The sequence below is a fragment of the Leucopleurus acutus genome, assembly GCF_964270905.1.
Source record: "Leucopleurus acutus genome assembly, chromosome: 11".
In the NCBI taxonomy this organism is placed as follows: domain Eukaryota; kingdom Metazoa; phylum Chordata; class Mammalia; order Artiodactyla; family Delphinidae; genus Leucopleurus; species Leucopleurus acutus.
This window is the reverse complement of record NC_139152.1, coordinates 20681961-20695614: the sequence shown is the minus strand read 5'-3', so window position 1 is coordinate 20695614 and position 13654 is coordinate 20681961. Positions and strand designations below refer to the sequence as shown.

General features: G+C 39.5%; 1 protein-coding gene across 1 annotated transcript in view; it reads right to left on the bottom strand.

Moving 5' to 3' along the window:
* Positions 1-3857, bottom strand: part of IRAG2 (inositol 1,4,5-triphosphate receptor associated 2) — a gene marked incomplete at its 5' end in the record, with an annotated part of 91234 nt that extends 87377 nt beyond the window's left edge. The window contains 2 exons of the mRNA XM_082849525.1: positions 2256-2369; positions 3284-3857. Coding sequence (XP_082705651.1) covers positions 2256-2369; positions 3284-3857 — 688 coding nt within the window. The remainder of the gene's footprint in view (positions 1-2255; positions 2370-3283) is intronic.
* Between the last annotated feature and the right edge of the window lie 9797 nt (positions 3858-13654).

Here is a 13654-nt window from a genome sequence, read left to right as displayed (position 1 = left end):
TAACATCACTTCCGTAGTGTGCCTGCAAAAATGTAGAACCTGAATAATCAAGAGGAAATATCATGGACTTCCCTGGTGGCGCAGTGGTTGAGAGTCCGCCTGCCGATGCAGGGGACATGGGTTCGTGCCCCGGTCCGGGAAGATCCCACATGCCGCGGAGCGGCTGGGCCCATGAGCCATGGCCGCTGAGCCTGCGCGTCTGGAGCCTGTGCTCCACAACGGGAGAGGCCGCAGCAGTGAGAGACCCGCGTACTGCAAAAAAAACCCAAAAAACAAAAAAACAAAAAAAAAGAGGAAATATCAGATGTTCTACAAAGTAACTGGCATATACTCTTCAAAAATTTCAAGGTCATAAAAGACAAGGAATCGAGGAACTCCTCCAGATTTAAGGAGACTAAAGAGATGTGACAGCTGAATTCGATCCTGGACATGGAAACAAAAAATCTATAAAGAATATTATTGGGAAAATTGACAAAATTTGAATATAGACTTTTAAATTAGATAATAATATTGTATCAAGGTTAAATATCCTAATTTTGACAATCATTCTGTGGTCATGCATGCAAATGTCCTTTGTAGGAAATACACACTGATGTACTTAGGGGTAAAAAGGCACAGTATCTGCAATTTACTCTCAATCAGAAGCACAATCAAGCTTTTATCCTGCCTTTTCTTTGGGAAACAAGACTCAGCCACGGCCAAATAGTTGCTAGGCAGGGTAGAGTTTCCTTTTATAGATATTCCAGCTGATAAAATAGGAAGGAATAATAGACTATCACCTTTCACAACACCTAATGAAAGAATAAATCTAGGCCTTCATCCTCAAGTAGTTTTGTCTTCTGATAAAAATATATACACCGTCTATGCGGAATCTTGCCAAAAGGAGATACAAAACTTTTATCTGATCAAACCTCTAAATGTAGGGGACAAAGAAACAAGTTGTGTTTCTAAGACCACACAATCACCAAAATTCAGACTGGGGGAAACGATGAGATAAAAGAACCAGTTTCATTAACAAATAACTTAAAATACAAAAAAGAGAGAATAGGAAGGGAACATAGAGATAAGCTAGACGGCCAATAACAATGAACAAACTTTTCTTGGATATTGATTGGAACAATTAAACTGCTTAAGAAAAAATAAATTTCTCACACAAATGAGAAAACAAATGCTGATAAGATTTTTTTTTTTTTTACGTGGGCCTCTCACTGTTGTGGCCTCTCCCGTTGCGGAGCACAGGCTCCAGACGCGCAGGCTCAGCGGCCATGGCTCATGGGCCCAGCCGCTCCGCGGCATGTGGGATCTTCCCGGACCGGGACACGAACCCGTGTCCCCTGCATCGGCAGGCGGACTCTCAACCACTGCGCCACCAGGGAAGCCCCTGATAAGATATTTGATATTAAGAAAGTATGCCACCTTTTTAGTCATAAAAATGACATTGTATAGTTGTGTCTGAAATCAGTCTTTATCTTTTGAACGTACTGAAATATTTACAGGTGAAATAATATGATGTCATGGATTTGTCTCAAACTAATCCAGAGTGGAGGAGAGGAAAGTGGGTGGGGCTAGAAATGAGACATCATTATTTACGACACTATTTACATGATAAGGGTTATACCTCTTTACTCCTGTATATGTTTGTAATGTTCTATAATAAAAAAGTTTTAATCCAAATAAAACAAAACCATATTGACCAAGGAATTTGTGGAAGGTTATACAACAAATCATTAACAATGCTTACTCAGGGAAACAGGATTACTGATGAGTTTTTTTCCCTTCTTTTCTATATATTATTAATTTTATTACAGTGACCACAAGCCATTTACATGGTAAAAATTACTTGCGGAAATTTTAAAAAGAACACATCTCTAAGAAAAACAGAACTGAAAATCTAAAATTAACTCAAAAATTTGAGCTAAATTTGTGCAGCAGTTTTATACGTATGAAGTATATATTTCTTGTGAGGCAACAACTATGAGAGGTAAGTAGTTCCAGTCAATGATTGCAGCTGGCGAATCAGTTGATAAGCTCAATAAAATCATTCAAGACACGGGTAAAATATGCAAAACAGGTACAAAGAAATTAACCAACATCTAGTCGGCCACCCTTCCTCCCAAATTAGGTTGTACCCACCACGTGTGTAGACACAGATGCACAGAGCACCACACATAAGCCATTTCCCTTTCTCTTGCAATAGAAAGTACAAAGATGTGATGAGTACCACCGAACATTGGAGCAGATAATTTTCGACTGACCTCTGCATTTGGTGTCACATGCATTAAAAATACTTGTAAGCAACTCCTCTTCACAGGTCCTCTTATTGCTATAGGTTACATCTTCCTTGCCATCATCAGTTCCTTGTTTCCACCCTAGTAGAAGAAAAAGTTTGCATATCCAGATGCTTTTCTGTGCTAATATGCTTAACTGCTAAATTTTTTTGTTTTAATTTTAACAAGAAAACATATTTAAATAAAGAGCAGTCCACAATACTGGTTACTTAACTTGAATAGATCAGGCAGAAAAAGTGGTCTTGAAGGGTCTCTGATTATTCATTTTCCTTTCCTTATAAGTTTTATAAAGGTAGAATAAAAGGAGAGATGACGAAGAGGGAAATGAGCTTTACTGCTTGTAATGTTAGAAGCACTCTGTGTAAAAGCAAATAGTGTAGCACAAATAGAAATATTTTAAGGAAAAATAGAGGGAACGTAAAGATTAGCTCTACAGAAAATGTGCCATTTTACATTGTTTTGTTTTTCAGGGCCTATCACAGATGGGACTCTGTAAGCAATCCTCTAAATAGAATTCCAAAATTTCATTGAAATTGGCCTCCAAAATTTACATTCTCCCCTGGTTACTTTATTGGCTCTACATTTTCTTACATGTTTTACTCTCACAAACACAAAAAATGCTAAAATGGTAGTTTTCAGCAAGGCATGTTGGAACTATATGAACTTTAGCTCCCCTGTATCTATGGCTTCCCATCATGCCATTCTAATTTGCCCAGGAGAAAGTTTGTTTTCAGCTCAACAGAGAAATGCCAATGATTATGATTGTAAATACAATCTAGAATTTCTATCAGGTTTATAATTGAAAGCATAGAAAATACTTATATTTCATATCTAAGAGTTTTTTAAGAGAGGAAAACACAATTTTAAGGGAAAGATGCATGCTTCCCTCCAAGTTTCAATAATGTACACTGGTATTTCATTTTAGTTCAGGTATTCTCATAGTGATATGCCCAAGGCTTTATCAGAAGAACAAATATTAGAAGATGAATATTTACCCTCTTCATTCAGAGATAATTTTTTCACCACTGAATCCTGAGGAGTAAAAAATTCAGAGCTCTGATTAGAGGTGGAATCAAAGTCAAGTGTTAAGGCACTAAAATCATTTTCACTACCACAGTTTTTCAAATCCTTGTTAGAGAAGGGTTCCCTTTTTCTGATCTGCGGTATCAAAGATGTGTAATTCTGGGAGCTCTGTGATCTAGGCCTTGAGATGTCTTCCGAGCTTGTGAGGATAAGAGAATATGTGGCATACTCAGGAGAGCTGAGATGAGAGATGGATGGGGTTCTTGGAGATGCTCGTTGAGGATGTGAAGTAAAGGCACCAACTTTCTCAGGGCTTGAGGAGCGAGGCTCGGGCAGAGGAATGGCAGCAGTCATCATTTTCTTCAGTACCTCTTCAAAGTCTTTCTTGGGGTTAGTCTGTGGACTGTCAAACCTGCTAGATTGGTATCTGATAATCTGTCGGATGGGACTTGCACTCTCTTCTCTCTTTTGGATGGCTTGGATTTTTCTACAGATGCTTTGTACCGGGTTATGCCGCTTCTCAGCTGCTTTCTTGACAGAGGCCATTGTTGACTTTCCTCCAATGAGACAGAGGAAGTGGCTAAAGTACTGGCAAAAGTAGACATGTTTTTCAAAGTTAGCATTGGCCTAACAACAATGTAGCAATAGTTAGTTATTCCCAAACCGACTTTGGCGAGATCAAGATGTCTTTAAACAACTATCTTTAAACAATTGCTTTTTTATATTTAAGTATAGTTGATTTACAATGGTGTGTTAGTTTCAGGTGTACAGCAGGGTGATTCAGTGATACATACATATTCTTTTTCAGATTCTCTTCCTTTATAGGTTATTACAAGATATTGAATATAGTTCCCTGTGCTATACAGTAAGTCCTTGTTGTTTAAACAAATGCATTAAACAAATTTCCGCATGTCTAACTTTGGCCCTCAAATTTCTAGAAAATAATAACCGCTAACATATATAAAGTATTTCCCATGAGCCAGGCGTGGTACGAAGTTCTTTATATGTATCAACTCATTCATCCTCAGGACAACTCTATGAGGCAAGCATTACTATTAGCTCCATTTTCAGGCACAGAGAGAATAGGGACATGCCCAGAGTCACCTTAGGTAAGTGCCAGAGTCCAGATTTGAACCCAGTCAGTCCTGCTCCAGAGGACCCCTAACCACATTGCTTTTCATGTATATGTCAAATACAATGATGGTGATGATATGAAAGCTCCCATTTGAGTCCCTATTCTGATTCTCAGCTATTGAGAACTTAATAAATATCCCCTTTATTGAGCATTTTACATGGATTATGTCTAAACTTCACACAAACCCCGTCAGATATGTAGAAATATCCCCTTTTCACAGATAATAAAACTAAGTCTCAAAAAGGTCAAGTAATTTTCTATTGGTCACATCTCTAAGATTTGTGCCAAAGATGGTCTGACTGCAGCATCATTTTATTTAATGGCAGCATATATGACCTTTAAAAAAAAAAAGCATGATCTCACTTCTTACAAGACAGTAATTAAAGAACTTGGAAACAAATCCAAAATTTTGCCTAAACTGGTAAAATTTAATCTATGCAAAGAGTTACAATAACTTGAATAGTTATAAACAAATAGTTGAATAATTACAAAGAGTTTGAAAGTTACGATTTTTAGAACCTTAACGAAAATTTCTGTTCAGGGCTCTTTTTAAAAAGTCCCCTAAAAGAAAATAAACAAAGGGGCATTTAGAAAGACTGGGAAGAAGAAGATGCTCAAAATCTTCTCCATCTGGCTCATTCTACCTCAAGACGTTGGCCACCAGCTACAAGCTAATGAAGTTTCCATCAACAGAATCCTTCGCTATTTAAGGTAATGGTCATCTTCGAACCTTTATGTTGTCACTTGACAATACCCTCCTCTCTGTCTATCCAAGGCTTATCTTTCAATGCCAAGCCTGAAACACATTGCCCTATTAAAATCCTGGAATCAGCGTATACTCAATGAACTCAAGCTTTCTGTTCTCTCCTAGGATGTATAACTGTACTGTATATTCTGTCATTTAATTAGATTTTATCTTCTATTCTTGGACTATTTCAAATGTGTATGTACATTGTCTCCTCAATAACACTTTTAATTTCTTGTATTCAAAAGCCATGATGTGATTCTCTTTTGGATACTCAATACATTATTGTTGGCATCACTGATAACAGTTCTATGTAATACAAATAATTGCAAGGCTTGTGGACTCATTCCCCAGCTGCAGTAAGTGTTGGCTCTCAACGACTTGTAGCTACTACTCTTTCTGGAGAATTTCCCCTATCCAAATGGGAGCTTCTCATTGCTCAGGTGGGAGGTTGGCAGTGAAGTAGTGGTAATGACAGAAGAGAATTCACCTGAGAATACAGTGCATTCCAAATCTAGGGCTGGCTGGGGTGGGGACACGGCAGGAGCCATCTGACTTCCCCGTATCAAGTAAAGACCCTCTTAAAGACTGGCTAAGTATCTGTCAGTGTTCTCAATGTGATGTGACTGTTTTTCCCTTCTAGAGCCAGTGAACTGAGGGACAGGTTGAGCTTGGGGCTAACAGAAGCCCTAGAACTTGAATCTCAGGCTCCTAGATCTGTCTGCCTAAGAACATCTGTGAACCTCCATGTGGGATGCTATTTGAGCCCCATTGAAAGCCTCCCTCTGTGGGCATTTGTGACTGATCCAGATGAATGTTCCGAGTATATTAGACACTACATTTCTATCTGCTTTTCCGAGACATTTTTCTCCTCCTACCATCTGTTTTCTAAACGTCCATGACTCACCTAAGTGAGCCCTGCTCCACGGTCTCCTGTCCGTCCTGTCCAAACATTTTCTTTTAGTTTTAGATCCTGGTAGAAAAGATTTACTGCAATCTGCCAACACTTAAAAATACAAGCCTAACTTGCTTTGTGCAATAACTGTCATTGAAAGAGTACTAACTGAAAATTAAAAACTGAAGGTTAATTGTACTAGTAGAATCGGTTGCTTGGAGTCTCTCTTTTACAAGGAATTTCCTCCTTATTTATCTGTTTTAGGTGATTGAATATTTACTATGTAAAGATGGTACACTTGTAGAAATCCCAATGGCTTCTTTTGTTTTTAAATTCTCTGAACCTCAGTTGTACTCCATACCATTCATTCCTTTAGACATTCAAGCCATGTCTATTAAGTATCTAAGATGTGCTAAACCCAGTGGATATGGGTGGCACAATGACGAGCAAAACAGAATATCTGCTCTCCTAAAATTTTTGGTCTGTGAGAGCTACAGATAAAAACAAGTAAGATACTGGGCTTCCCTGGTGGCGCAGTGGTTGGGAGTCCACCTGCCGATGCAGGGGAACGCGGGTTCGTGCCCCGGTCCGGGAAGATCTCACATGCCGTGGAGCGGCTGGGGCTGTGAGCCATGGCCGCTGAGCCTGCGCGTCCGGAGCCTGTGCTCCGCAGCGGGGGAGGCCACAGCAGTGAGAAGCCCCCGTACCGCAAAAAAAAAAAAAGTAAGATACTAAAATTGCCAGATTAAATCCAGGATGTTGAATAAAGTTTGAATTTCAGATAAACAATGGCTAATTTTTTTAGTATAAGTATGTCGCAGGCATCAAAAAGTTGCACAGGAAAAATCTATACTGAAAAATTATTTGTTGGTTATCTACAACTCAAATTTCTCTGGGCATCTTGCATTTCTAACTAAACCTAACAACCCTAAAGCCTAGAGATAATAAATAATTACACACTAGGAAAGAAAAGTGCTAGGGGCTATGAGAGCATATAATAGGGGTTATCCTAGTTTGGGAGTAAGGACAGGGAAAAATTGGGGGCATCTATTATGTGTCATGCACTGTGCATAATGTTATACAGATTGTTTGCTAAATCCAAGGTTATAAACAGAAAATTAAGTGGAATCATAAATCTGCTGCAGGAATGCCTATTTGGATTCACATTAGATAAATGTAATGTAAAATAATATTAGAGATTATCCAAACAAGTTATTTCACTAATTTTATTTCTCTATTTCTCCTCTTGTTTTACCTATATTCCATTGTTCTCATTTCTAGAATGAGTCCCGTTATTATTAGTGCCTGAATTGCCTTGTTGTATGTAGTAAAGCTCTTGAATCAAGACGTTTCAACCATCTCCCTGATCCAGAACTATAAAGCAGCAATTAAAAACCTCTAATGCATGGCAACATCTATAAAACAAGTGTGATTTATTTCTTATCTGAAGTAAGATTATTTTCACCAGTGATGTAACTACAGAGTTCAACATTAATCTCTAAGACATTTGCACTCTTTGAGACTTACAGAAAATTTTCTACATTTGTTCTGAGTTCCTAAAGAAGTCTTCAATAGATTAGAATAAACTCACCATGTATGTATAACATAGACACTGTCTCATATGCCTTAGGAATTTACAAAAAATATTAGAGCATAATGTGTGTTTTCAATATCCATATTCTTCAGTCACTAAGAAAACAGTTGGATTTCTTTGCAAAGAAAGACAAGATTTATACAGAGATACAAAAATAACGTCCTTGAAGAAGATTTTTAGAAAGATTTCTGAATCAAACTCTGACTCAAAAAAGATTATGTTGACAATGTAATTATCTTTTCTTTAACAACCATTTAAAGTTCTTCTCCCTTTACTAAGAGTTATTGCTTGAATGTTGAACTTCCAAACTTAAGATCAAGTAGGCTTATTTTAACAATCACTTGTTAATTAATTATGAAATCCAGGCAAATCTTTCATGACTCACCTAAGTGAATTCCACTGGTGGTTTAATTAAGGCAAAGCCCTTAATTAATGCATGTAAAAAATGTAAATACATATGTATATGTAGATAGATAAACAAGGGGTTCCTTTTGCCAAAAGAGTCCTTCACTAACAATTAGATGCTGGTAAACTTTTTTTTTTTTTTAACATCTTTACTGGAGTATAATTGCTTTACAGTGGTGTGTTAGTTTCTGCTTTATAACAAAGTGAATCAGCTATATGTATACACATATACCCATATCTCTTCCCTCTTGTGTCTCCCTCCCACCTGTGACCTCCAGGTGGTCACAAAGCACTGAGCTGATCTCCCTGTGCTATGTGGCTGCTTCCCACTAGCTATCTATTTTACATTTAGTGGTGTATATATGTCCATGCCACTCTCTCAATTCATCCTGGCTTACCCTTCTCCCTCCTCGTGTCCTCAAGTCCATTCTCTATGTCTGCGTCTTTATTCCTGTCCTGCCCCTAGGTTCTTCATAACCTTTTTTTTTTTAGATTCCATATATATGTGTTAGCATATGGTGTTTGTTTTTCTCTATCTGACTTACTTCACTCTGTATGACAGACTCTAGGTCCATCCACCTCACTACAAATAACTCAATTTCATTTCTTTTTATGGCTGAGTAATATTCCATTGTATATATGTGCCACATCTTCTTTATCCATTCATCTGTTGATGGACACTTAGGTTGCTTCCATGTCCTGTCCCAGCTATTGTAAATAGAGCTGCAATGAATATTGAGGTACATGACTCTTTTTGAATTATGGTTTTCTCAGGGTATATGCCCAGTAGTGGGATTGCTTGGTCATATGGTAGTTCTATTTTTAGTTTTTTAAGGAACCTCCATACTGTTCTCCATAGTTAGATGCCAGTAAACTCTTTATTGACACATAAGAAGAAACATCTGTTCACTGAGATGTTCCCAGGAAACTCATCTTTAGGGAGACCAGTGGGAGAGCAGAGCATGGATTTCTACTTAACCAGTAAACTTTATATTTGCCAAATCACACTGTTTTTAGTCTCTTTGTGACTAGTATATAATGTGATAAAATAATAACACTTTTTCCCACCCTCTCTAGATAGATGGTAGCAGCTGTTAATCAAAATGATTTGCAAACCACAAGTCCCAGATTTAGTAAATGCTCGGTGAGTCTGCCATCTACAAACCTTTTTCATTTCTAATAATTGCAAGCTGGTGAGACTGGAAGCATCTCCTCCCACCACTCACTTAACCTTGTTATATTAAGCTCCTTGGCTGGGTCATACCAAGCTTATAAACATCTCATATTGGAACCATTCCTGAAATAGTACAGTCACAGATTATGCTTCTGAAAACTGTGTTCTTCTGTTTCAGTCCTTATTATAAGAAGTCTGGTTTTCTTCTCAGAGACCAGGAAAAAACCTATGATATATCTCTAACGCCAAGAACTCGGGTGTTCCCACATTCTGACAGTCTACAAAACCACATGACCACTTTCTACTAACACACATTCCAAATGACCAAGGCTAGAGACAACAACTCAGCGCTTTACCCTCTGAAAACAATTCTGGGATTTGTTTCCAGAAAAACGTTTTTGGGGAAGCTAGCTTTATCGCTTTCAGCTACTCATCTTTTCTCCCAATGTTTTCAGTGTTTTGGGTTTTTTTTCCTACAGTTGTTTCAAATTTTCAGTGAGCTCTGTTGAACCTCCGTGTATCAAGTTTGGAGGTTTGTCTCGTTCACAACAAACACATTGAACTGGAGACAACAAAATAGCTACATCTGGGGTTGCTTTTCCCTGTTTAGGGGAGGATTTTCTTGACTTTCGATGGCTAAGAGCCACCATCAGCCAAAGTTTCATTATTCGCTCCGGGAAAACTCACCACCTTATTTTCACTTCCCTTCACCAGCATCCAAGAACCGTCTTCTGAGAACTGGAAATGGAGAGAGAGGCCTGCAGATCAGATGATGTGGGTGGAGCTAACGTCTGCCAGGTGGTACGGAGCGAGGTGAGGCACAAAGGCTGGAGAAGAGGGAAGCCACTCACCAGCTACACCTGTCTCTCGGGTTCGGCGAGGCTCACGGGCGTATGGGCGTGAGGAAAGGCACGGGGAGGCTGGGGACTAACTACAGCTTGCAGAGGATCGGCGCTTTATTTGTGGGCTCGCCACCCCGTAATCACAACGTTATCACAAAATGAAGATCATCTAGAATATACTCTCTAATCAGGATGAAAAGTCTTTTTTTTTTTTTTTTCGGTATGCGGGCCTCTCACTGCTGTGGCCTCTCCCGTTGCGGAGCACAGGCTCCGGACGCGCAGGCTCAGCGGCCATGGCTCACGGGCCCAGCCGCTCCGTGGCACGTGGGATCCTCCCGGACCGGGGCATGAACCTGCGTCCCCCTGTATCGGCAGGCGGACTCTCAACCACTGCGCCACCAGGGAAGCCCGAAAAGTCACTTTTTAAATTAAATTTCATATGTTTCTATTGGGCCAAATGCCGTATGGTTTCTCAAATATTAATGCTATTAATTATTGTGTCTTTTATGGGACCCTATCTGGTTTGGAAGACATAGCATATAAATTATGGAAACTGCAGTAAATGAGCAAAGAAGTAGATGAGTGGTACATTAAGCTCCAAGGAACGTCAGGATAGGGTGAGTTCAATGTGGGTTGGGAAGCCATTATAAAGTATTGTAGGTGGGACATAAGCTGGGCTTTAAATAATACATTATTTTGCATAACAGGGGCTTGGACACACCTGTGAGGTGGGGCGAGACTGAGTAAAGCCTAGTGGTGAGATTAAGCTTGTTGTTTTGGCAGCACTGGGTAAACAGCCTGATGGAACCGTGAAATAGGTGGGAGGGGGTGGAATAGTGCAAAAAATGTAAGTTTAAGTAGGGAGGACACAGGCAGATTCAGAAATAAACGAAACCTCATATAACGCCATTTCCCATCCAAGGAAATGATATTCAGCTGTGACAAGCATCTTAAAAACAGAACAAAACAAACCCACCACAAAACAAACAAACAGAAAAGCAAACCAGAATCAGGGTTCCAAATGTACAGCCCAAAGCATCATAACTGGAACATTTTGTTCTCAAACTGGTAGGTTTACTTACTACCTGTGGTGCTTCCCCAGCCCGACCTCTGCAGTCCCTAATCACACGCTTCACAGACCTTAGCATCGGTGATTTCCTACTTCTCCCCTCTTTTCTCTCTTCCCCCACTCTGCATAGGGTGCTCTGAAAATCTATTTTTGGAATATCGAGATTTTTATATATGCTCCTATGCCTGAGGGTCGTCATCATTTCTGTCACCAGGCAAGAGGGAGAAGAAGTGTAGTACTTAAGAACTGGGGCTCTAGTTTGAAATAACCTGGGCCAAATCCTAGCCCATCTGCCCACTAGGGAAAACATTGACTACCCAAAGTGGTCTCTGATAATACATTATAAAGAAAAATTCTATATTTTTTTGAATTTTATTTTATTTATTTTTTATACAGCAGGTTCTTATTAGTTATCTGTTTTACACATATTCGTGTATATATGTCAATCCCAATCTCCCAATTCATCCCACCACGCCCCCTCCACTGTCCCCCCTTGGTGTCCATACATTGTGACAAAGTATTGATATTTAATTCTCTGTGCCTCAGTTTCTTCGTCTGCAAAATTGCATCAATATTATGAATGACCTCCTGAGTTTACTGCAAGCATTAAATGAGATAACATATGTATGATACACTTTCTGAAACTCAGTGTATTTATTCGGATATTAAATGTCCTCTTAAAGCACAAAATAGTGCCAGAAATAACTAATTAACACACTCCTCTCATTAGACTTGCCCTGTTTAATTTCCCATGAAATGAACTCTCTTATAACATCCACGCTTGTGATCTTCTTATCAATCCACAGATACTAAAACTAGCAACACCCAGAGAGATTTTCCTCCTAGTCATAAAGGAAGCCAGTGGCAGAGCCAGAAATAATATTCAAATTCTGAATCCACTAGACTGTATCACCTGTCTGGCAAACTCTACTCTTTCTTCCTCCTCCAAATGAGTGTTTCACACCTGATGTTTCTCAGAGCAGTGAAACGAGTAACCTGAATTTATTCAGGAATAATCTGAATATATTCCAATGGCTCTGCAATGGATTGAATAAACATGTTATTTCATCACTTATTATTTATCACTTATTTATTTCATCACTTTTTATTGTTTGCCTTGGGCTGATTCTAACAGAATACAGTCGCCTCTGGGTATCCATGGGGGATTGGTTCTAGGACCCCCTTGGATACCCAAATCTGTGGAAGCTCAAGTTCCTTATGTAAAGTGACATAGTATTTGCATATAACTAAACAGCTTCTCCAGCCCCGAAAACATGCTTTGTTAACAGGGGAGGGAGTACAAAGGGATAAAATGCAGACTTTACCCCAAAAGAGCCAAGATGGGGCTTTGGCTTTTGGATATACTGCACGTAGGATGGATAACATGTTTCCTTGCCAAGTCATTTCCCTTTAAGGTAGGTTGACCAGACAGGGCCCCTGGTATTGCCAGACCTGAAAAAAATTCTCTGTCTTGCTATAATTAGAGAACCTTTAAGAAATGCCATCCCCAACTCTTCAAAATTACATTTCAAGGAAATTAAATCTTGTTGTGTAAATAGGTTAAAAAAAAATCTATTCAAATAACATATATCCCCTTCTCTCTAATGCAGTCTTTTTAAAAAATTTTTAACGAATTTTTTTTTTTTTTTTTTTTTTGGCGTGCTGCTCAGCACATGGGATCTTAGTTCCCTGACCAAGGATTAAACCCATGCCCCCTGCAATGAAAGCATGGAGTCTTAACCACTGGACCTCCAGGGAAGTCCCTCTAATGCAATCTTTAATGTTGTTAGACATTAGCCAGTAGCTGGATCTCTGGAATTAATCTCTGGTTGATCTAAGGGACTCATTTTATCTAACCAAAACTGGGTTGGAGGGGAAGAGAAGCACTATTGGAAGAAGAGAAGGAAGGAAAGAGAATTTCAGGAAAGATTTACGCTCCTGAAATAAAGCAAGACCTACTCGTCCTTATTCAGTTTCCCAGCAGACTGACCTCTATGGACAGCATCAGTCTGGCTCCCCTGCCCTCTGATTTCCCGTTGAACTTGGCCAGTACAAGGCACCAGCAGAAAATAGATGGGCATGAGCAGAAAGAGCTTGGGACATTTTTCTCCTGGATCCCACCCTGTCAGGTCTGTCTGACAGTGGTCCATGCTTTTCCACAGCTCCTGTCAGGCAGCCCTCTCCTAAAGTGACAGCCCTCACTTGGTTCTGAACATCTTCCCTCCCTTGGCCCTTGCTGGGATGCTGATGGCTCCCTAGAGCCACGACCCAGCACCACGTGGCACTCCCCACTCCTCATTATTTCCCTTAACCTTGCCCACACGATCATGATCAAAATTCTTTTCAGCCTCCCCTTTAAAAAACTGTGCCGTCTGTTTCCTAAGGGACCCTGACTGATATACACTCAGAGATTCTTTTTGTTGTCATGTTAATTTCCATAGCCCAATATGGCTGTCATCCACATTACACAAAGGGCATAATACC